Below are 22,712 nucleotides of genomic sequence, written 5' to 3'. Positions count from 1 at the left end.
TGAGGCTCTTTCCAAGTACATGTTTGCGACTGATACAGAAGACAAAGGAGAGACACGGAGACAGCAGACTGACATCTAGGCAGTGCCTCTCAGGAAAAAGAAGCTTGTTCTTCGTCCAACATGAATTTGTTAAAAGGGGTAACCCAGAAAAAGCTTCTTCTATACTTAAGTATAATTAAATGACCAAGCCAGAAACAAACAAACACCCTCCCCCCCCCCAAAAAAAAAAAGTAGCATAAATAAATAAATCCCTCCTGGCTCGTCAACTGCTCTTCTTCTCTGGGCAACAGTGCTACACCAACAAGAAGTGGGATGTGGGACCAGAGAAGGCTCAGTGGTTACGAGGGCTGGTGCTCTTGGAGAGGATCTGGGTTTGATTTCCAGCACCCATGTAGTGGCTCCCAGCAATCAGGGCATCCAACACCACTTTCAGGCCTCCAGGCATGTCTGTGGTACACAGACATACATGGAGGCAAAAATTCATACACATAAAATAAAAATATTTTTTAAAAAAAGAAGATGGATGTGAACAGTTATTTAAAAAAATATGACACAAGTACTTCCCCCAAAAAGTCAAGAGTCAATGTCTCTTAAATTCACTTCTTAATATTCTCCTGAAACTATGAAAACCATCTGCAGGCTTCTGAGATAGAAAAGTAGATGATCGCCAGGAGTAGTGGCTCACACCTTTGAATCCAACACTCAAGAGGACCAGGAAGGTGGATCTCTGAGTTCGAGGCAAGTCTAGTCTACAGTACAAAGTGAGTTCTAGACAGCCAGGGCTACACAGAGAAACCCTTCTTGCAGGAGAAAAAAAAATGGGGGTGGGGCATGATCTGAAATAAATGATGAGACTTTTTCTCCTGGCCATGGAAGAACAAAGCTCCAGACTTCAGTATTTTTGTTAAAACACCTTTGACCTTCACACATTTAAAAATCACAAACCTCCACTGTTTGCTTAGCTGGGTGGTTCTCAAGTGACAACAGTTCTGCTGTATCTTGTAGAGAACGAAATACATCTTGCTTCCCTTCCAGTTCCATTGTCAATTCCTGCAAATTGAATTTAATTTTATGGAATAAATGCTATTAAGGAAGAAGAGGCAATAAAGAAAACACAGTGCTCCCTGCCTGACTTTCAGGAACCTATAACAGGATTGGTGTCAAAGCGGGGTGTATACATTGCAAATGCCCACGGATATCAGAAAAGGGCAAAAATAATGGAATTAAGGGGAAGGGCTTCACAAAGCACAGTAAGCCCCAAGTCAGCCCTGAGTAGACTGGCCAACTCAGGAGCAGAGGAAAGAGCTGGCATGATTCACGTGGCCAGTTAGCCAGCACCATACAAGCACCCCACACTGGTAGAGAGATCATGGACTGGCATGCTTTGGCTATTCTCACAGCTCAAAATGTTCTCTTCTGATATAAAATTCTATTAATACAAGACCCAATTTAAATGCTGGTTTTTCCATGAACTCTTCCTATCAGATTTAATCTCTTCTCCTGTTTGATAGCATTTTCTGTACATGTCTAGCAGCCTCATTAGAGTTTCCACACACACTGCTTACAGCATCAGAACACCTAGACTTTCCTTTTCTCTTCCGGGGATTCCTATGTCCTTCTCTAATCAGGCGACACTCAGGTTTTTTTGTTTTTTTTTTTTAAATAACTGGAGATAGATGGAACTAAACAAACAAAAGTGGGTGCCAGTAGAAGAGCTTTCTGTTTGCATAAAATGCTTTAAAACCCTGCATATGGAAATATTAAAAGTAGCAAAAAATACTCCTACTTACTTGTCTACTTCTTCATTATAAAGAATAGAAGGCAGCGCTGAAGAGATGGCTTGGCGCTTAAGAGCACTGACTGCTCTTCTGAAAGAACAGTGCTCAATTCCCAGCACCCACATGGTAGCTCACAACTGTCTGTAACTCATACATGTGGTTCACAGACATATATGCAAGCAAAATGCCCGTAAACATAAAGGAAATAATTTTTAAAGATTAGAGAGGAGGGAGAGACAGAGACAGAGAAGGAGGGGAGAAGAGAGTAGAAGGTATTGCTCCATTAATAATGGATTTTCCCAACCATGCTAAGAGATAAAGACCAAAATTTTAATAAGAATTCAAACTATTATAAAAAAATCTAAAAGTACAACTCAGTTAAGTAATATTAACTCCTGTATAATAAAGCACTTTGCTTAGATTAGCCTATTTAAGTCTTACTCAACTTTTTATACAACCCTTTCAAATAGTTATTATCCCATTTTACAAGAGCCAGGAGACACTAAATACCTTGCCCAAGGTCACAGAGCTAGTTAGTGGACAAATAAGAACTTGCATTTAGATTCATCACACTACAGACCCTGTGATCGTAACAACAAAGCTATGTTAATTTCTGAGATGATGCAACTTGCAAACTGGGTCTTTAGCTGCTCAAAATAAATCCGCTCATGGGCTCTTGTTCCTCTGTACACATTTCTCACAGAACAGATGCAACGAGCAGAAGCCACATTCTATGTATCAGCACGTAACTCTAGAGCAGCGGTTCTCAACTTTCCTAATGCTGCGCCCTTTAACACAGTTCTTCATGTTGTGGCAACCCCCAAAACCATAAAATTATTGTTTTTTGTTGCTACTTCATAACTGTAATTTTGCTACTGTTATAAATTGTAAGGTAAATATTTTTAGAGAGAGAGGGTTGCCGAGGGGTCGCAGCCCACAGATTGGGAATGGCTGCTCTAGAAGCCTTCTTTGTAGACGGATTCTGTCTCCTGCCACCACCACAGGACAGCCCTGCTGTGTGAGACTCACAGAGAAGTAGGTTTTCTTGGCTGAGATATTGGGATTACTGTCACTCCAATCACATGCTAGTTCTTCTTCCTCCTTCCCATTCAACCAGATCAGTTCAGCTGTAGCTCTGGAGACAAATTTGTGCAAGCTCTGAAGGTGCCTCATTCGGAAGCTAGAAGTCTCCTGGACAAAGCAAGAGTTAAAAGATTAGAGTGCCAGCCTTTGCAAATGGGGAAGATAACACAGTGACATCACGAAAGAACAGCCCAGGAAATACACGAAGCCTAGGTTTTTTGTTTCTTTCTTTCTTTTTAAAGTGCTGGTATTTAAACCCAAAGCCTTAGGCATGCTAGGAGATACTCTGCCACTAAGCCACCTACATCCCTCAGGCCTGCTCTTTAATATCTGGGTTTTTCTCTGTGGGCTCAAGTTTTACACAGTTTGATACAAAATTTCCAGGGTCACTGTCAACCTTATGTTGAAGATGTGACTCACAAGACCTTTCTGAGGGTTCTTCCATAAAGAGTTATCTTGACTCATCCTACTATGGACAACCTCAGTAAAAGAGAACAAACAAACAAACAAAAAGAGGAATTGCTTCTCCAGCAATCTAAATTTTTTAATTATGGCACCTCAAAATACATATAGCCTTTGATGAAAATCCTGGCTAAGGTTTATTTTACTAGTTTACAATTTTCCAGAGCAGTGGTTTCTGACCCTTTAGGAATCCAGAAGCTTGCTGCAATGGAATACAATTACAACATTGGTATTTCAGAGGCTGAGCTGAGGTGAGGATAGTTTAAAGGCCAGCATGAGCTATGCAGGGAGATAATACCTCAAAAATGTTATAGCCCATAGGAATAATTACACTGTAAATATAACCTAATAAAACGAAAACTAAGACATACTCAAACCATGTGCTTTCTGAATTGGGGAAGAGTATTATTTGGAGGGAGCCAGATTCTCCATGAGCACAATCTAAGTCAACCAGTCAAAACTTACCTTCAATTTACAATACTGTGTCTCCAACTTCCCAAGAGTTTCAACATAGCTGGCATGGAAATTCTGGGACATCTTTCCCTGACACAAAATGAATGAAATAAAAAGACATTAGCGAATCAGTGAATAAACTATGCAGTGTGGCTTCAACCATGTAAACAGGATGTTGATTGATACTTGGGTGAGGGCTTGCTGCTCTGGGAAATATAGGCAAGTTTCTAGGTCAGACTTTATGGCTTGAGTGGACAGCAATTCATCAGGGTAACCAAACCAACACTCCCCATGTTTCTGTGCTTCTAGAAATTCAGGGACTTCTAAGAAAGTCTACACCTGATGACTACCCAACTACTCATTTGCTCCTATGAGGGAGGAGGAGTGATAAAAACAAAAGAGGAATACAGGAGCATGGGCGCTTCTCAGTAATAAAGCACTTGCCTAGCAGGGACTGAGCCCCTAAGTTTGGTCCGCTACCACCAGAAGCCAAACCAAGGCAAACCCCTCAAACGACGACAGAATGAAGTGATGGAGAATGGACCAAAGAAGCAGTTTCTCCACACTAGCTCTTTATTGCAGGCTCATAGCAAAAGGGAACAAATATGAATTTCAGGGACAGAGGCCTGAGTTTAGATACTTTTACTTACTAGTTCTGACTTTAGCTTTCAATATCACTTAATTTTTTCATTTATTTCTTAAAACAGTGTGCGCGCATGCGCATGCGGTGCCTATGCGCAGTAGATTCATCTGAGTGCCGGTGTCTGCATAGGTTCTAGAGGTACAGGCAGGCATTGTAAGCCATCTAATGTGGGTGCTGGGAACTAAATTCAGATCATCTATAAGAGCAATATGCACTCTTTGTTTTTTCCTGAGACAGGGTTTCTCTCTGTAGCCCTGGCTGTCCTGGACTAACTTGTAGACCAGGCTGGCCTCTGCTTTCCAGAGCACATGTGCCCTCACGCTCGGTGCGTACCCGTAACCACTGAACTATCTCTCTAGCCCCTAAAATCATGTTTGTTCTTTCAGTATAAAGATATCAGTTAGTTTAAATACTTTTCTTGGAGGCTGGAGAGATGGCTCAGAGGTTAAGAGCACTGTCTCTTCCAGAGGTCCTGATTTCAAATCCCAGCAACTACATGGTGGCTCACAACCATCTTCACAGGGATTTGATGCTCTTTTGTGGCATGCAGGTGTACCTACAGATAGAGCACTCACATACTAGATAACTAGATAGATAGATAGATAGATAGATAGATAGATAGAGTAGATAAATAAACAAATAGAAATTTTAAAATCTTTTAAAAATGAAAATAAATACTTTTCTCACAGTTAGTTCAAAGGTTAATAGAGACACTTTGTATAACCTGGGAATTTGTTATAAAGTGTTATTCATTATACACTCTATTTTTCAGAGCCTTTTCCTTCTTAAAAACAGCAGTGTTGAACACACCTCCCACTATCTGCTCCTCACCAGAACCCTCATAATTAGATTCTGAATGCTATATACCTCGTACAACCTAGCCTCTTTGACACTTGAGCCCAGCTCTTCCACACTGGTGTGGATGTGCTGCTGTGTTTCCAGCTGCAACTCCACACTAGGCAGATCATTTCCCCATTCTGCTCGTTCCAGTTTCATCTGAAAAAGAAAGCACAGATGTGTTATAATTTACAGAGGAAAACAAAGTGGTAAGAGTCAACATCTGGATGAGATGATAAGGGGTAACAGCATGGCACATGCTAGTAATCTCATAGAGACGGAGGCTCAGAATTTCCAGGCCAGCCTGAACTACATAAGACCTTGACTTAAAAAACAGAGTGGCTAGGGATAAGAATCGGGCATCTGAACAGTCTTTGTCATTCCATAGCTTCTTACAGGAAAATTCACCAAAGCCAACCCTTGAGAACAAGAGAGGAAGCCCTACTACCCACAGCAGTGGTGGCATATGAGAAAACAGTCCTGAGTATATCAGTCAGAAAGGAGTCTTAACAGGCTGAATGTTCAAACATTCCCCTCTATAGAGTCACAAGACATGATGGTACATGTCTTTAATCCAGCATTCAGTAGGCAAGAGCAGGCAGATCTCTGAGTATCAGGCCAGCCTGGTCTACATAGAGATCTTGTCTTAAATAAAACAACAACAAATCACTATGAGTCTCTTAATTTCGCAGAGTAGACAAGGGAGGGGGGCAGATCAGTACTAATCAATAGACAATTTCTTTCTGTCTTTGCCCCCCACCCTGTTTTTTCCCCCTTTGAGATGGGTGTTCTAGTACATAGTCCAGGCATGCCTGTAACTTATCATCTCCCGCTTCAGCCTCCCAAGTCATGGGCTCACAGGCATTACATGGAATAGAACAATGTTAAATTTGAGTATTTAACCTAGAATATAATTAAGTCGTGCCACTGGACTTTGTAGAATAAATATATCAGTTTTGTTTAAACTTAAGATATATGATTAAAGCTACAAAAACTGAAGAATAAACTCTTTTTCCAACAAGGAAACATCAAAAAAGATAGCTCAGATAAATAGATACTACAGATGTCTCACAAGCTATCACTTAGGGCCCAGTTAGCAGAAGGTAATAGATTCCCAAAGGGCTTCAAGTCAGAAAAACCTGTGCTACGCAGTATGGGATTATGAAAATCTACAATGACCCTGTCCATTTAGAATATAAGGAGAAAGGAATCAGGAATGGTGGCATATGCCTGTAGTGCCATTCAGGAGGCTGGGGCAGGAAGATAATGAGTTCAAGGATAGTCTAGGCTATACTGGCCATGCTGGACTTCTGGGCCAGCATGGGCTAAATAGTGGAGAGGCAAAGGGACATTTAAAAAGAAGGAATCTTAGATACAGACAGGATCAGTAATTAAGGTGTTCTCTACCAGGAACACAAAGCAATCTGGTCTTCTTAAGAAGACTTTCTGGACATATACCCACCTGCATCTCTTCTACCCAAGAAAGTAGTTCATAAACAAATCGGAGATTGCCTTCATCTTCAGAGGAAGAGATAGATACAAGTTCAGTGCGGGTCATAGGTTTTCGAAACCAGGAAGTAGAAGAAGAATGAGTTGTCTTGTTCAGGGGTTCTGCTTTCAAATGAGTAGTGGTTAAAGTGGAGGGTGGAGCCAATTCAAGCGAAGTGAAATGGCCTTTCCGGTATAGATTTGTACACTCTAAGCGCAGGGTGACCAGCTCATCCTGCAGACGCATGAGCCTGAGGAAGAAGAAGAGACATGTTTTATATGCTTAAAATAAAATCTTCATTATCTGTTTAACAAGCACATGGTAAAAATAAAAATGAGACCAAATCAGGAAAAGTGTTTTGAAAAAGTGTTATAGGAGTGCAAAGTGGTATTTTAACATCATCTTGTTTGGAGTTTTCAAGGCAAATGCCAAGTGTTAATTGGAAGGATGTAATGTAGTATTTATGTGACTCCTGAAGGTCGTAAGAAAAAATGCTGGGTTGCCATGTGACTTTAGACACTCTATATCGTAAATGAGTTCACTAGACCACCAGTGTTTCAAAGCCAAATGTGCTGGCATACCTTTGCAGGTCATTCTAAAATAGAAAGGAGCACAGTAAGTGGCCCGGTGATCAGGAAATATACTAGAGGCACTTAAGGGAGGGGTGTGAAAAGTGGAAACTCACCGTGGACAATCTCCTGCTTATAGAATGTGTACCCAGTATCCCTAGAGCCACAGAAGTCTGGGAGTCAAGTTGAAGATTCAGTGCCTGGTTCTTGTTTCTATCTCGATACACAAGCTCCCGGCAAGCAAGTCCTCCCTCTGGGCCCCCTTCCTCCTCACCTAAAGGCCAGCTCTTCTAACTGGTAGTAATTTTCATCCCGGAGGATCTGGAGATCCACCTGCAGCTGCCTGATGAGACTTTCACACTCCTGAATGTACATAATGACATCTGACTCACACTGGACTGGCTGTCCTGATTCCAAGTGTGCAGCATCCTGCCACAGAAAGAGAATACAGGTAAGAACACACCATTGCTCTCGCCCACTAGGCTGGAGAAAACCAAGAAAAAGAGGGTAACACAGCTGGAACTGTCAGCTGCTCATTTGACTGTTGGAGCAGCTGGGTGACGAGTGGAGGGCATGTGGCATAAGATGTAGGACAAAAGAAACACTCACAGCCTGCAGTGTGTTCTTAGCTAGTGTCAGCTTTTCTTCACAGCTCAAAGCACCATTCTGTATTTTGTTTGCAATCTGCAGCAGCAATTCCAGTCTAAAACCCATAAAAAGTACATAATGAAGTACAAAAAACCCATAATGAAGTACAAGACTCGAAGTAGCTCCCAAGGACTATCAGACTATCTTCTGGACCCACCTTTCCACAGCTGGCCGTAGGGATTTCTCTCGCTCTAGCATTTCAATGATGAGTTTCCCCCATTCTTCTTCTACGTGATTAGGGTGATAGCCTTGAGGCAGCTTAATTCTGCCAAATTCAATCCACACCTGAAAGAGATACTTGTCAATCCCAAACCACAGTCTTGCTCTCTGGCCTGTTTACATCTATTACTTGTACTTTGCTTCTTCTTCTTCTTTTTTTTGGGGGGGGGGAATTCTAGTCAATCAACAGTTTCCCCCACTATCTAATATAGGAAAAGAATAAAATATCTAACAACTTAAGAACCAAAACTTTTATATCTAAGCTCTGATGTGCAGAGAACACTTGCTCTAAATCTTTCCATCTCTCTATCATCTCTAGAAATCTGTCTTCTAAATGAACCTGATTCTGGCTAGGTTAAACACACCCAACTCTACAGCTTCAAATCCAGTAAACAAAATACAAATAGAAGTCTCCTTCCTTGTCACCTGAGGGTAAGATTTAGTTTCCCTCTTAAAAGCAAGGAAAAAAGATTTCTGAATAGAGATGCTATTTTCCAGTATCTCCTTTAATAATTACAGATTGTTGGTACTGTTCCTTTACCACCAAGGGTACTACTGCTATTGCAGGGTAAAAGGAGAACAGGTGGAATCTACTAGGAAGCAACAATAGGACAAACCAGCAAGCCCCAGTCTTAGCCAAAGAAATGCTTCCTTACCTCTAACAATTTATATAACTCTTTGATTCTTCCTTTTTCTCTTTCCTTGGCCAGAATTTCTGTTTCTTTGAAGTGTATATATTGGTTATAAAGTGCCTACAAAGATTAATATTTGATGAATGAATTAATATACTAAAGCAACAGGGACCAATTTTTCATACCACCTCATTAGAGCCAGCAGCATCAAGCTCTGAGGTTTAATCCCAGAGAGAATTGATAAAAAGCAGCGTAAGTCCACGCTTTTACCTTTAGTTCAACAGGGTTCTGAGGAAAAGATTTATCTGACATCAAGATTGTATGCTGTCTGATCCAGGGAATGAGTGAGTCCACTCGGCTTTGGTATTCTTGCCACCTGGAGTCCACTTCCTATAGTCAGGAGGTAAACAGCATAGACCTGATTTGCATTGTCCAGCAGTAGCAACAGCACAGTGGCTCAGGTCACCCCACGCCATACAAAGCCCTCTTCTAAACACCCAGACAGCACCCAACATAATGCTCAAAGTCTCAGTCTCAAAGCTCCTCAAGGAATCCCAGACTGACATTCAATATCCTGAATGGTAGAAAGACTATAAACCAAACGACTACAACTAAGAACCATGATATTTGCCAGGCATGGTATTCTTCACATTGTAATTACAGTACTGGGGAGGCTGAGGCAGCAGGCTAGCCTAGGGCACATAGCCATGGTGCCTAAGCAACCATCTATCGGTAGCCAAAAGACACCGCTTCATTTTGAATTACAGCTGGGGAGGAAAAGAACATTTTTTTTTCCTGGCATGTAACATCAAATAGTCTATGACAAATGGCGCAAAATTAGCAACATCAAGGTTCATTCTCAGGAACAGTGTCCATTATGACAGAGATAATTAGACTCAGGTGGTCTTTGTGAAAGTCCTCTATGCATAAGAGAACTTAAGAAACACTATCTAATGGAGGCATTCTACCTCTATGAATCGGTATTTTAGGAAAATGTTCTTTTACCGTAGCACTGATCCCTTCTCCTCCCTCGGGGACTTTGGGGAAGGCATCATAAATTGAAGACACGTAAGTGATTACAGACTTTTCATCTGGAGATGGCACATCCACATCTGAGAGAAAGATAAGGAGTTGGTCAGAACAGGGGAGCTTGCCGGAAGGAATGACGAAAACATGCCAGTGTACTTAAGGCCTAGTGACTCTCACCTTCTGCGTCCAGCAACCGGGTAACCCCGAGCCTCTCAGCTACCTCAAAAGCCTGTTCGAGATTTTCCCGGTTACTCTGGATTTGTACTCTCTCCATATCTACCAGATCGGGTCTGCAAAAGTCCAGCAAGAGACATGAAAACTACTGTCTACAGAGCATTTGAGTTCACACAAGAAGTTCTTAACAGTTTCCAGAACGGAAAACACCAAGTTAATTAGAGAGAAAGTAGGAGATGAAGGACACTGACCCTGATTCCATTTTTAATTGCACACAAGGAGGCTACTGCTACTTAATTCCAAGCTTACCCAAATCAATGAACTGGTATAAACTGAAAATCGAGGCATATGTATGACTGTTCAGAGCTCAAGTTATTTTTGCTTTTGTGGTTAAAATTCCCGTCTTCCGTCCTCATATCATACCAAGTTACCTACTGCTCCTCACTTTGACCCAGTCCCTCCTCAGGCTCTGTGCACTAATTCTTCCTCCTACTTAGGAGGCTCTGACCTCAGAGCCTAACATCCTCATCTAAGAGGCTGTCTCTGGCCACCTTTGTCCAAATTACCACAACCCTAATTGTGTCCTTTCACAGTACCTGCCACTATACAAGAGCAGGCAGTTATTTTTCTGCTTACTGCCTATTCTCCTCAGTGGAACATCAGCTCCCCAAAAGCAGGAACTCTGACTGGCTTCACTCCTTAGGCCAGTGCCTCAAACAGTGGATTCAATAAGACTGCTTTTCAAACAAATCAATGATTCAGTCTAATTCTTGGTGGAAGGTGAAGATGGAGTGACAATCAATTACAAATGAGATGAGAATTCTAGGAGCACTGAGATTCCACTGCCCGTACCTGTATCGGTGAATCAGTGCATTGAACATTTTCCCATCGCTCCAGCAGGAAGAAAAGTTGGTGCATTTGATTCCTGTGTAACCAGCTGTTACTTTCTGAGTCCATAAGAGTAGTTTCTCCTTGGCTGACATATCCCCTGATTCTCCACTAATGTAAATGTCAGAGATCTGTAAACAGACAGGACATGGAATGACATTCAGATAAGACAGAGCCTTTTGTCTTTCTCTTCTCTATATATTATGACTTGTGAAGGAAGAGAGATGCAAGGCTGTCTGGCAGCGCTGTTGATGACAACTCCAAATACTCAACTTCTCTGGTAGTCAGAGAAACAGAAATGAAAACCTATCAAACCAGAAAAGGTTAGTTGTTCTGTAAGGATAATGATCAGAAATGCGAGCATATTCACCAGTGGACATTATCATGTGAGAGCATACTGTGGAAGATACACAGCACAGCTGTGCTGGATGTCAGTTGTGAATCAAGTCTTAAAAGATACTTAAAAGTTGTTAGGAAATGATCAAGAATATGTAAAAAATAGTTTATATGAAAATGTTTATTGAGCAAAAGTAAGCATAAGACAGTAAAAAGTTATAAAGAGCTTAAATTCTAATGAGAAATTACTGGTTACAAATTATAGCACATACACAGAACAGAGTCTTTGTTGCATTTAAAAAGGTACACATTGGAAAATAGTCACTACATTTTATAAAAAAGATACAAATAGAAACAAAATAATATACATAGCTATCCTGATTTTATATAAAGGTTAAAAAATATCCTTTAAGTATGTAGTCATGCAAACATGTGCACATACATGTATGTGATACAGATATGCACATTTTCTATAGAAACCCAAACATTGAGACACACACAACAAACTGGTAATCACACTTATCTCCAAATGGTAGCTTTACGTGTGATTTTTCTATCTTCAATTTTCTTAGCATGTACCTTTTAGATTTGGGGGTTGCAGGAGGTTGAGACAGGGTTTGTCTGTATAGCTCTGGCTGTCCTGGTACTCACTTTGTAGACCAACCTCAAATTCAGAGAATTCTACCTTCTCTGCCTCCCTAGTGCTGGCATTAAAGGCATGTGCTCCTGCCACCTGGTTTATATGTATCTGTCTCTGTGCAGGTTTGTGAACATGAGTACAGGGGCCCACAGATGCAAGGGGTGACAGATTCACCTGAAGCTGGAATTACAGGTGGTCATGAGCTGCCTACTGTGGGTGCTGGGAATTGAACTTGGGTCCTCTGGAAGAGCAGTGAGTATACTAAACCACCTCTTCAGCCCTGTACAAAATGTTATTGTAAGAAAAAAAAATGATATTTGAAGACATCTCAAAGTAAAGCATAAGATCTATTCTGGAGAGATGGTAATGCAGAATATAAGTGTGCATATAATTCCACACAGACCCAAGTTTGAATTCCATTCTGCTTAACTTCAAGGTCAGCTATCACATCTGTAAAATGGGAATGATAACTTCTCTCTTTTCAGGGGTGCTGTGAAAGATGACAAGATTACATACTAATCTATCCCAAGCTTGGGGTTATGTAAAAAGGTTTCATTTCTCTCTTCACTGAAAGATAGTCTTCATTCAGTTCTTGTTTAATTCCCAAAGCCCTGGCAGCCTTTATTATCCTTTAACAGGATGCTATTTTGTATTACCAACTATTAGCTCATATATTTAACCTTATTCTAAAGGCTGTAGATTTCTTGAGGGGATGGGCACTATATGTTACACCTCAACTATCTGGAAATGAGGGCGAGCTCCTGGCCACTGGATGCATTAGTGCTGGGAAGAATTAACCTCTGAGGTTCTCTTGAATACTGCACACATTTGCCTCATGTGCTGACCAAACATCAGGGACTTTTTAATTAATAATTATTCAGCTTAAAATGAAATAGGAAAAATAAATAAAAGGAAATCATATGATAGTAAAGTCTACCAAGAATCCAGTAAAAAGCAAATTCAGGGCAGCATATAAAGTCAAAGCATGAACTACACAGTACTAATTGTACCCTCAGTGCCTCCCAAAGAAAGATAACGAGCACACTTTACTTTTATACTGAAAACAATAAAATAATCTTAACAAGAAAAAGTATAAGAGTTTGTTCTCAGACTATTCATGAAAAGAGACATTTAAGAGGATTGTGACCACTCTGCCATGCAGACTATCAAAGCAAATGCTGAGACTTACGGCCAACTGTTGGTCAATGTGCATGGAATCTTATGTAAGAAGTGGGAAACAGTAAGATCAGGAGTGGACAGGAACTCCACAAGGAGAGCAACTGAACCAGAAATTTGAACACAGGGGTCTTCCCAGAGACTCATACTCCAACCAAGTACCATGTATGGAGATAACCTAGAACCCCTGCACAGATGTAGCCCGTGGCAGTTTAGTGTCTAAGTGGGTTACATAGTAATGGGAAGAGGGACTGCCTCTGACATAATCTGATTGGCCTGCTCTTTGATCACCTCCCCCTGACGGGGAAGCAGCCTTACCAGGCCACAGGAGACAATGCAGCCACTCCTGATGAGATCTGATAGACTAAGCTCAGAAGGAAGGAGAGGGGACCTCCCCTATCAGTGGAGTTGGGGAGGGGCATGCGTGAAGAAGGGGGTGGGAGTATGGGATTAGGAGGAGAGGAGGGAGGGGCTTATGGGGGAATACAAAGTGAATAAAGTGTAATTAATAAAAGTTAAAAAAAAACAAAAAAAAAGAGGATTGTGACCTCAGACAAAAAGTTTATGCTTGTTACTACATTTCTTCCCCTATTTAACAAAGGACAGTAACTTCTTGGAGTATTTAAACAGACAAAATAAGGTGACATAGGTAGTATTTAGTATCTAGTATGCTTTGTAACAACAGAACAGCATTCTACTCTTGCCAATTCTGTGGTACACACCTAGAATGTCAGCATTTGAGACACAGAAGCTGGAGGCTTACCACAAATTCAAGGTCAGCATGAACTACACAGAGTTGCAAGCTAGCCAGCAACATAGAATGTAACCCTGTCTCAAAAATAAACAAATAAATAGTAAACCCATTTTCCAAGAATAATTTTAGGCCTAAGTAATTCGGACAATAGAGGCATGGACATATCAATAGGACGTCCATCTCTTTGCTCTCTCTATCACGGGCACTGCCTCAAAGCAGCCAGCTCCCCAGAGTCAACTACTGCTCCAGAAGCTCAGTAGAACAGCAGTCAATAATTACACCAGGTGCTAAATAGTTCATCATTATGAGAGGCTTTGTATTACGTTAGATAACTTCGCTCAGTTGTAGGCTAACATAAGTGTTCTGTGTAGTTTAACGTGGTCCAGGTTAAACCATGATGCTTGGTAGGTTATATATATTAAACACCCTATTTCTCATATTATTGTTCCCTTTATCTTTGACTTCTTTTTTTGGTTTGTTTTGTTTTTGTTTCTCTGTGTAGCTTTGGCTGTCCTAGAACTTACTCTGGAGACCAGGCTGGCCTCAAACTCAGAGATCTGCCTGCCTCTGCCTCCTGAGTGTTGAGATTAAAAGTGTGTGCCACCATGTCCAGCTAAAATACATTTTTCAATTACAATGTTAACACAATTTCACATTAAATACATAAATCAAATTGGGATATAACCCTGTTGTGAGTCAGTGTGCTTCTGTATTTTAAAATCAGGAAAATCAGGGCCAGAAACTTTAATACTTTATTAAGGATTAGAAAAAAAACAACAAACAAACAAACAAAAAACAATAAATAAATAAATAAACCAGGAAGCCCTGCAGACTACTAATGCTGCCAAGATGCCTTAAGGCAGAGTTCAAGAACAGAAAAGTATGGAGTTTTGCTTGGAGTCTAGAAAAGAGAACCCAAGAAGGCATTTGTATGTCAAGGTGAATGAAATGGAAGTCTAACTAGCAAGCTCCAGGGTACAGAGTTCTGCCCTGACAGCTATATCCTCATAAAGGAAGTTCAGATTATTGGACTTTGATAGTGCCTGGTGATAAGATATTTCTACAAATATTTCCAGCACTCACAACTTCTCTGCTCTGACTCTATGTTCACCAGACAACTTTCAGATTTTTGTTTTCCATACCATAAAGCTAAATGGTTACTGCAGATACTCAACATTTTTATAGTTTAAACTCATTTTGTAAGTTAATTCAGATCCATCAATTTCATACAAATATATAAGTGGTATGAAACTATGGCATAAAATTCAGTCAATTCCAAGTATACTGGTTTGATGGAGAAAGCTATGAAACTGTGAAATGAGGGCTTAATAAGTAGTACAGTTCCCAAAAGCCACCATCCTCTGGGCTCAGTATAAACAGTCACTCCCTGAAGTCAACTCTATTCTCCTTAACAATATTTCTACATGTTTGTTTTAATGGATATAACCACTAGGCACTGACATATACCCATCACTTTCATTGCAGTTGCTTCATGTACATATTAAGAGGAATCAGAAAATAATTTGGTAAAATAAAAAAAGGAAAGAATTAGCAAAATGAACTCTGAGCATTTGATTTCTTTACCAAAAGTTAAATTCTAATTATTTAATCAATAGAACCACATCTGTCTCTCTACTGACATCTCCAACCTGCCAATCACAGTCACAATGTCTATCAGTACATTGCATTAAACCTACTTTAAAAATTATTTATTATACGTACATGAGTTTTGCCTGCATGTACCATATGCATGCAGTGCCTGAAGAAGGCATTGGAATCCCTGGAACTTAGGTCCCCTAAAGGTTGGCCAGTCCTCTTAACTACTTGAGCTTTACTTCAGATTTTCAACACTGCCTTAATGAGAAAGGAAATGTTTGGCTCTCTCAGGGAAAGAAAAAAATACCATGCTTGCTTGGATTACTACCCTTTCTAGACTGTAAACTAGTTGTGAAAAATACAATTATCATCACAAGCAGCTCAGCAATCAAATTTGGCTTTTGTCCCTCTCTTTTTGTGATGCTCTAGTGGCATATGCATCATCCACTAGGATCTGCAAAAGCATTTCCCTTAAAGCTCAGATGCAGAGATCCAGCTTCTAATCCAGGGAGTTTCCTCCTCTGAGTGGTAAGAGGATAGTGTCACTACCAAGCCGGAGACTATACATGTCTACTCCAATCTCCTCCTATCATATACTACCCAAGACTCAGGTAATTCCTTCGCTGAGGCATTCCCACAAGCATAATGTTTCCTAATAATCCCATAAGCATTACCAAACATCCTAACCCTATGCCAGGCAGCATAGAGAAGAAAAGAAGTCGCATGTTATCTATTCATTCTGTTATCAGTTCCCAAGAAAACACTAAGTTTTAGAAGCTCAAAATAAAAGCATAGTTTCAGGCCTTGAGTTTAAGCAGTTCAGTCAGGGAAACAATTTACAGAGAAAGCAATGTTGAGACAGAGGCGAGCAAGTAAGCCCAACCAGAAATGCTAACAGTCTGCTCAGAGACCCCTGTGATGTTTTAGTAGGTAGAAGCCAGTGAAAAAAAGAAAAAAAGCTCAAAATGAAGCGTTTGTCCTCTAAGAATATAGCTAAGACACACCATATCTCAATAAATTAAGGCTATCCCAACTAATTCTCTAAATGATGACATGAGTAGAAATAAAACAGGGGTAGAGAAATGAATGCTACCCACGCCCACATATATAATAGACAATGACCTGAGGCTGTTATAAAGTAGAATGACATACAAACATTCCCAATATCCATGGAAAAGCCAGGTGCAATAGTCTGCTGTGGAAGTGAGATAGGTAGAGCCTTGGAGTTCACTGGCCATCTAGACTAGGCAATTAGTAAGCTGTAGGTTCAGTAAGAAACTGAAAAACAAAGCTGAGGAAGATGCTCCATGTTGTAAACCTCTGGATCTCAGATATATGTGCATACTTGTGTGTGCGCGCAAACACACATTCCTACATACATCCATACCCCCTCCACAATAAAAATAAAAAGACATAATGGCATTAAACTGTGTGTGTAATTGATTTAGCATTTTTATGATTATATTAAAAACGCTATTCAAATGTCAACTTTACTATCAATACCTTTTTATTGGTAAAGATACTAGATGAGCAATTTTTTAGAAATATAAACTATATCTCTTTAAGATTCATTCATTCCTTCATTCATTCCCTCATTTATATGGCTACTTTATCTGCATGTACATCTGCACACCAGAAGAACAGCATTAGACAGTTGTGAACTGCCATGTTGGTGCTGGGAATTAACTCATCATCTTCAGAAGAGCAGTACGTGGTCTTAACCCTCTTTTGATGGTCTTAACCATCTCTCCAACCCTCTTTTGATGACTTTTGTAATTCAGCCACACGTTGGGTCTCCAGAAATTTGATTCCAACCCACAGGAATCTAGTTGTGTAACACTGGAGTAGTGACCACCAGGCTATGGATACTTTATAACTAACATAAATAATTTAAAAAGCATTAATGTGGGGCTGGCAAAATGGCTCAGTGGGCAAAGGACACCTGCCATCAAGTCTGACAACCTGAGGTAAATTCTCTCAGTACCCATAGAGTATAAGGAAAAGAACTGGATCTCCACTTCCGCAGAACTGTGATTACAAGTTACTGTGCTGGCTTTTCATATGTGTGTAGTTAGAGTTTGTAGATTTGATTTCTTAAAAACAAACACACAACCCCCCCACAGTAATATAAGAATGTTTTCATTTTAATCCCAGGTGGGGGGGGGGGGCTACTTTGCAGCAGCTGACTATGATTTGCCTCGTGCCCTAGCAGAGAATTGGTTTTGCCAGCTGCAGATAGTTTCTGTAAGTGTGTTTTGTTTGGAATTCTGGGAAGTTTTCAGAAGACATAGAAATGCTAGGGCCTTGAGAGGTGGTGTTGCTGTTAGCTGGTTGGTAGCTGGATGCTTCTGGTTGCTATTGGTTACAGTTTGTCAATTAGTTATGTGCAAATACATGAGAAGAAATTAGATATCCTGACAGTGAAGATCAAACTTGTCCCAAGGAACTTGATGCCCCTAATCAGCAGGAAGTATAACATTGCCCCCTTTCCCCTCTATTCTTTTTTCTCTCCTATCTAATGTTAGGGGTTGAATGGGAAGAAGTAGAGGAATAGAGAAGGGTGGAAGAGGGAAAGGAACCCACAAAGTAGCAAAACACTGGCTGCATAGGTGGGTTCTGGGGATCAAACTCCAGTCCTCATGTTAGCAAGACCATTTTACTAGGCTATCCACCAGGCCTTAAAAATTCACTCAAGCTTGTGTGCACATGCATTCGTTTGTGTGCATGTGTGTCTGTGTGTGTCACCACATGGGCAAAGGTCAGATGTCAATGTCCTCGATCATTGTTCATCTTATTTTTTAGATAGGGTCTCTCATTGAATGTGGCACTCACCAATTAAGCTAGAATAGCTACTATCCCTGACTTTTTATGTGGTGCTGGGGATTTGAATTCTGGTCCCCATGCTTTCACAAGAAGTACTTTACTCACCAAGTCAACCATCCAACCTCTTAAAAACAGTTCTATATCTATCTGTCTGCCTGCCTGCCTATCTGTCTACAGTGTGGTGTATGTGTTTGTGTGTGAGTATGTGTGTTGGGGACACCTGTGCTTGTTCTACAACGTACATGTGGAGGTCAGAGGACAGCTTGGAGGAACTGGTTTTCTGCTTCCCTATGTAGGTTCTATAGTTGGAACCCAGAAGGGCAGCAAGTACCTTTATTCCTAAGGCATCTCTCTGTCCCTTTAAAAAACATTTTTAACATTAAAGTTTACATATAATTACATTCAACACTTCAAGTTATATTCCTAAGGAGAATTACTAAACCCTCTTGGTATTTTTATCTCTCCTTTTCTTTAAGTGATTATGTTACCTGATCTCTTCACAAATTAGCACAAATTGAACTAGTACATGGTGATGTAGATTAATTCAGTTATTTTTGTTTGGTTGTTTTTGTTGTTGTTGTTGTTGTTATGACCTGGCTATCCCTTCATTGAGAGGCTGATAACAAAACTATAAAAACTAAAACACAATAATAATTTCTGTTTACTGAACTAGTATCTGGAGCTTAAAAGCTCATCTTTTGGCTTATCTCACAGTTGCATGAAAGTTATATGTAACTCGATGACCAATAAATAATAATCATAATAACACATCAAAGAGTTTCAGAAGGTTGGAAATTTACTTTGCTCTGCAGTGATCAAGAAAATTTCTCAAAGAGCATAATTTAGATTCATCCTTAAAGGATGTTACAGAACTGAAAAACAGAAAGAAAAAAATTCTAAACTGGACACTGAGATAGAATTGCCTTCTGAGGCCAACCTAGGTAGGCTATGTAGTGAGACCCTGGCACACACCGCAGTGTGTGTAAATAAGGGATTTATTATGTGTGCTGGGGGTAAATAAGGGATTGATGGAAAAGTTGAAGGAAAAAAAGAAAGGAGACAAGATTGGACAGAAATTAGATTATGGGGGTATTGGAATGCTAGGCTGAAGCGCTGCACTTTTAAATCTGTATAGCCTTCAAGAAATGAAATGACTAGAGCTCTGAGCAAATAGGTATTTGATTATGGTGCCCTGAAATTTCCAGCTGACCTCAAACTGCTAGAAAGAAGGCATTACACCTTGAAAACTTTCATTCAAGAGTTATGTGAGTGTCAGTGCATAACTGACTACAGATGTCCAGCCAGAGGGAATCTAGTAGCAGCTGTGTATCTGAGAAGTAGAGAGAAGGTATTTATACCAACATAAGAAGGCAGGAGAAGGCCTATCAGAGTTCTAATTCAGGATCTTGTAGGGGAAGGTAAGCAGAATAAAAGGGCAAGGTCATAGGGTGTGGGCATTTATTCCAAATTACGGTACCAATTTATATTTGTCCCCAGAGGCCATATCTTCCTGCAGTAGGCATTTTCAAAGTTTTTCTGCCTTGAATAGTATAAAATGGTATCTTGTTCTCATCAGCAGTGAGCATCTTCTCATGTGTATGAGGCATCTGTAGGATTTGTGCACACATATGTGTGTGTGAACTGCTTGTATCTCTATTTTTCTACAAAAGAACTGTCCTTTTCATGTTATTTGTAAGATTCTTTAAATTATATTAATTGCTTACCTGTATTGTACTTCACTTTCAATTCTTTCAACTCTTCCTACCACGTGCATGCTATCATTATCCGAAATACACAAATTTACCAGCTATACTGTAAGCTATTCTGGAAGCTGCAGAGCCGGGATTCAAATCCAGCCAATCTGCTCCAGCCATAGCCACGCCAGCTGCACACTTCACACACCTCAGATTGTCGCCCCTTTAAAGTATATGCATTAAGTAATGATTTCATCACTATTGTTACAATTCATTTTCCTTGATCTACCATTTGAAATGTAAAATTTCAAAAACATACCAAGAGATAACAGTCAAAGCCCCTATGTACTCAGCGCCCAATTTCCAATTTCACTATTATCATAGCTATCTTGTTTCATCTATACTGCCTACTTTACTTCATTCCTCCCCTATCTGTCTGTCTATCTATCTAAAACCCCACAAATATTATTTTCTTTATAAAATTTCAGTAACTGTCTCTAAAATGTTTCTTCTTAAACATAGTTGCACCATTGTTAGACCTAAAGTAATAATTCTATAGCAATGTTTTAATTAAATAATTTTTATTTACTTTTTTTTTTTTTTGAGACAGGGTCTCACGTAGCTGGCCCCTGGCTGGGAAGAATTCCTGATGTAGCTGTGAGCCATGAAGCTGCCCCCGCCTTTATTTCCCAAGTGATGGGCAGGTATGAACCACTATGTCCAGCTTTTAACTAAGTACATATTTAATAAGAAACAAAACCTTTTCTAAAAAAACAAAGTCCTAATCAAAACTATCTTCTAAATTCTCCCAGTAATATCACATTTAATTTCACTTTTTTTTTCTTACAATACAAAACCAACATGAGTAAAACAACTCTCCCTATAATTAAAGAGGAGAAATGAGGAAAAGATAACTATAAACTGAAAAGGCTAATTAGGCCCAGAAAACAGTATGTAAGCTGACCTCTTTCTCATCATTCTGGCCCCCAGCCTTATATAACTACTCTCCTGAAACTGTAGGGACTCTCAGGCGTGCAGAAGGACACTGGTATGAACTTCACTTCCTCACACAATGGGATCAACTAATTGTATGGGAAAGAGATTGGTAGTAGAAGCCAAGATAGAATTTGCAACAACTTTCCTTGTTTAAATGAACAAAATATTCTAGATATTGATGGCAGAAAGGAGTAAAGAGTCATGAGAAATGGAAGGGGTCAAAAAGGCATTTGGCTGAGAGCAAAGCACACTGCTATTAGCCGGTTCCATTGAGTCTACTTAGCACTCTGGAAACCATGCTTGTCAGCTGCCCTCTATCACCCTGCTTCTACATTAACTATTTCCCAACAAAGAAAGTTTCAACTGTACCTCTGGCCAGTTCCCTTCTATTATCTGAAACATGCGCCTTGCAAGAACACACATCAGCCAACATTTCTGAGACACAGAAAACAGGAAAAGGCTATGTCACCAAAGCACCATGAGCATGCCCTGAGCCAATTAGCAGGAGACAGAACAAGTTATGCTAAGTCAGACGTCACTGTCACTCAGCCAACTCTCTGAGACGTATAATTCTCTAACACATTAAAAACAAAACACAATAAAAGGAAACAATACAGAGCCAGGAGGGCTGAGCCTTGCTGCAGTTGTTCCTCTCATTGGGCCAGCCTCATGATCCCGCTCTCCACAGAGGAAGCTCATACTCAAGGCAAATGCTTGCCCAGGAGTCCCACTCCACATCTATAAATGCCAACAGGGTCAGAACATGCTGCCCTCTCCCTTCCTCCTGCAGGCCTGTGAAGAGCTGGCAAGGAAGGGACAAGCTCCATGAAGACACATGTCACACAGAGACTATGAAGGTCTCATGCCCTGAGGCTTTTCATTCTGAAGAAATTTCACATTTAACCTAAGAAGCTATTTCTTAGGAAATGTGTCTGTCCATAGCCACATTATGAACACATCAATTCAGAAGCATGTCAGATGTCTAGATGGAAACTCACATACTGAACCACCAAAGAATCATCTTACTGTTAATATCAAGGTATAGATCACTCACTGCCCCAAAGATTCTCCTACCAATCTTTAAAGATTCCACACAGAACTGTAAAGAACCTTAGCTCTCAGAAGCCAGAGCCCACGGAGGTACCATTGCTACTTCAGCATGGCTCAGTATCTAACACTGATTTCCACCACAAGTTCCAGAATGTTTCTCCTTCATCCTTTCTGAAAACCTTACACTTAGTTTGGGCATGGTAGTTCACACCTTGAATCCCAGCACTCGAAGGATAGAAGCAGGCAGATCTCTGTGTGTTGGAGGCCAGCCTGGTCTACAGAGCAAGTCTTAAGACAGCCAGGGTTACACAGAGAAATCCTGCCTCAAAAAAAACAAAACAAAAAAAAGTCTCACATTGATAATGATCATTTTCTATGACTCTTATATAAATATTGTGACTCCATAGTATCAACTTTAATGGCAATGGTTTTAAATATAAACCAGCAGTTCGCATTCCTTCACCCATCAACATCTACCCCATTAAAAAATAAATAAATAAATAAATAAAAGTTGTCTCTAACATTTTTTCTCTTACCCAATAAAACCCCAGTACTGGCATCTGTAGCTTCCCTGCCTTCTTCCCTACCACACAATGCATACAAAGCCTCAGACTTTATTTACTTATGTTTTTTAAGTTTACTTGTTATTGTGTGTGGCTACACATGTCACAGAGAAGACAACTTTGTAGAGTCAGTTTTCTACCTAATCAAACTCTAATCATTATGCAGCAAGTAGTTTTACT

The 22,712-nt window shown here is 40.2% G+C and overlaps 1 protein-coding gene across 27 annotated transcripts in view; it reads right to left on the bottom strand.

Annotated features, from left to right (window-relative positions):
• Positions 1 to 22,712, bottom strand: part of Macf1 (microtubule actin crosslinking factor 1) — a 345,150-nt gene that overhangs the window by 155,394 nt on the left and 167,044 nt on the right. For all 27 annotated transcript variants that reach the window (XM_060379622.1, XM_060379623.1, XM_060379626.1 and 24 more), the window contains 13 exons: positions 10,869 to 11,035; positions 10,020 to 10,132; positions 9,819 to 9,925; positions 9,084 to 9,203; positions 8,838 to 8,933; positions 8,120 to 8,247; positions 7,924 to 8,017; positions 7,589 to 7,743; positions 6,719 to 6,995; positions 5,287 to 5,415; positions 3,789 to 3,866; positions 2,808 to 2,969; positions 946 to 1,050 (listed from right to left, as the gene is read on the bottom strand). In XM_060379622.1, the coding sequence (XP_060235605.1) occupies positions 946 to 1,050; positions 2,808 to 2,969; positions 3,789 to 3,866; positions 5,287 to 5,415; positions 6,719 to 6,995; positions 7,589 to 7,743; positions 7,924 to 8,017; positions 8,120 to 8,247; positions 8,838 to 8,933; positions 9,084 to 9,203; positions 9,819 to 9,925; positions 10,020 to 10,132; positions 10,869 to 11,035 (1,731 nt within the window). The remainder of the gene's footprint in view (positions 1 to 945; positions 1,051 to 2,807; positions 2,970 to 3,788; positions 3,867 to 5,286; positions 5,416 to 6,718; positions 6,996 to 7,588; positions 7,744 to 7,923; positions 8,018 to 8,119; positions 8,248 to 8,837; positions 8,934 to 9,083; positions 9,204 to 9,818; positions 9,926 to 10,019; positions 10,133 to 10,868; positions 11,036 to 22,712) is intronic.

Source organism: Meriones unguiculatus, chromosome 3, assembly GCF_030254825.1.
Source record: "Meriones unguiculatus strain TT.TT164.6M chromosome 3, Bangor_MerUng_6.1, whole genome shotgun sequence".
In the NCBI taxonomy this organism is placed as follows: domain Eukaryota; kingdom Metazoa; phylum Chordata; class Mammalia; order Rodentia; family Muridae; genus Meriones; species Meriones unguiculatus.
The sequence above is the reverse complement of the archived record's forward strand: the minus strand, read 5'-3'. Positions and strand labels throughout refer to the sequence as shown.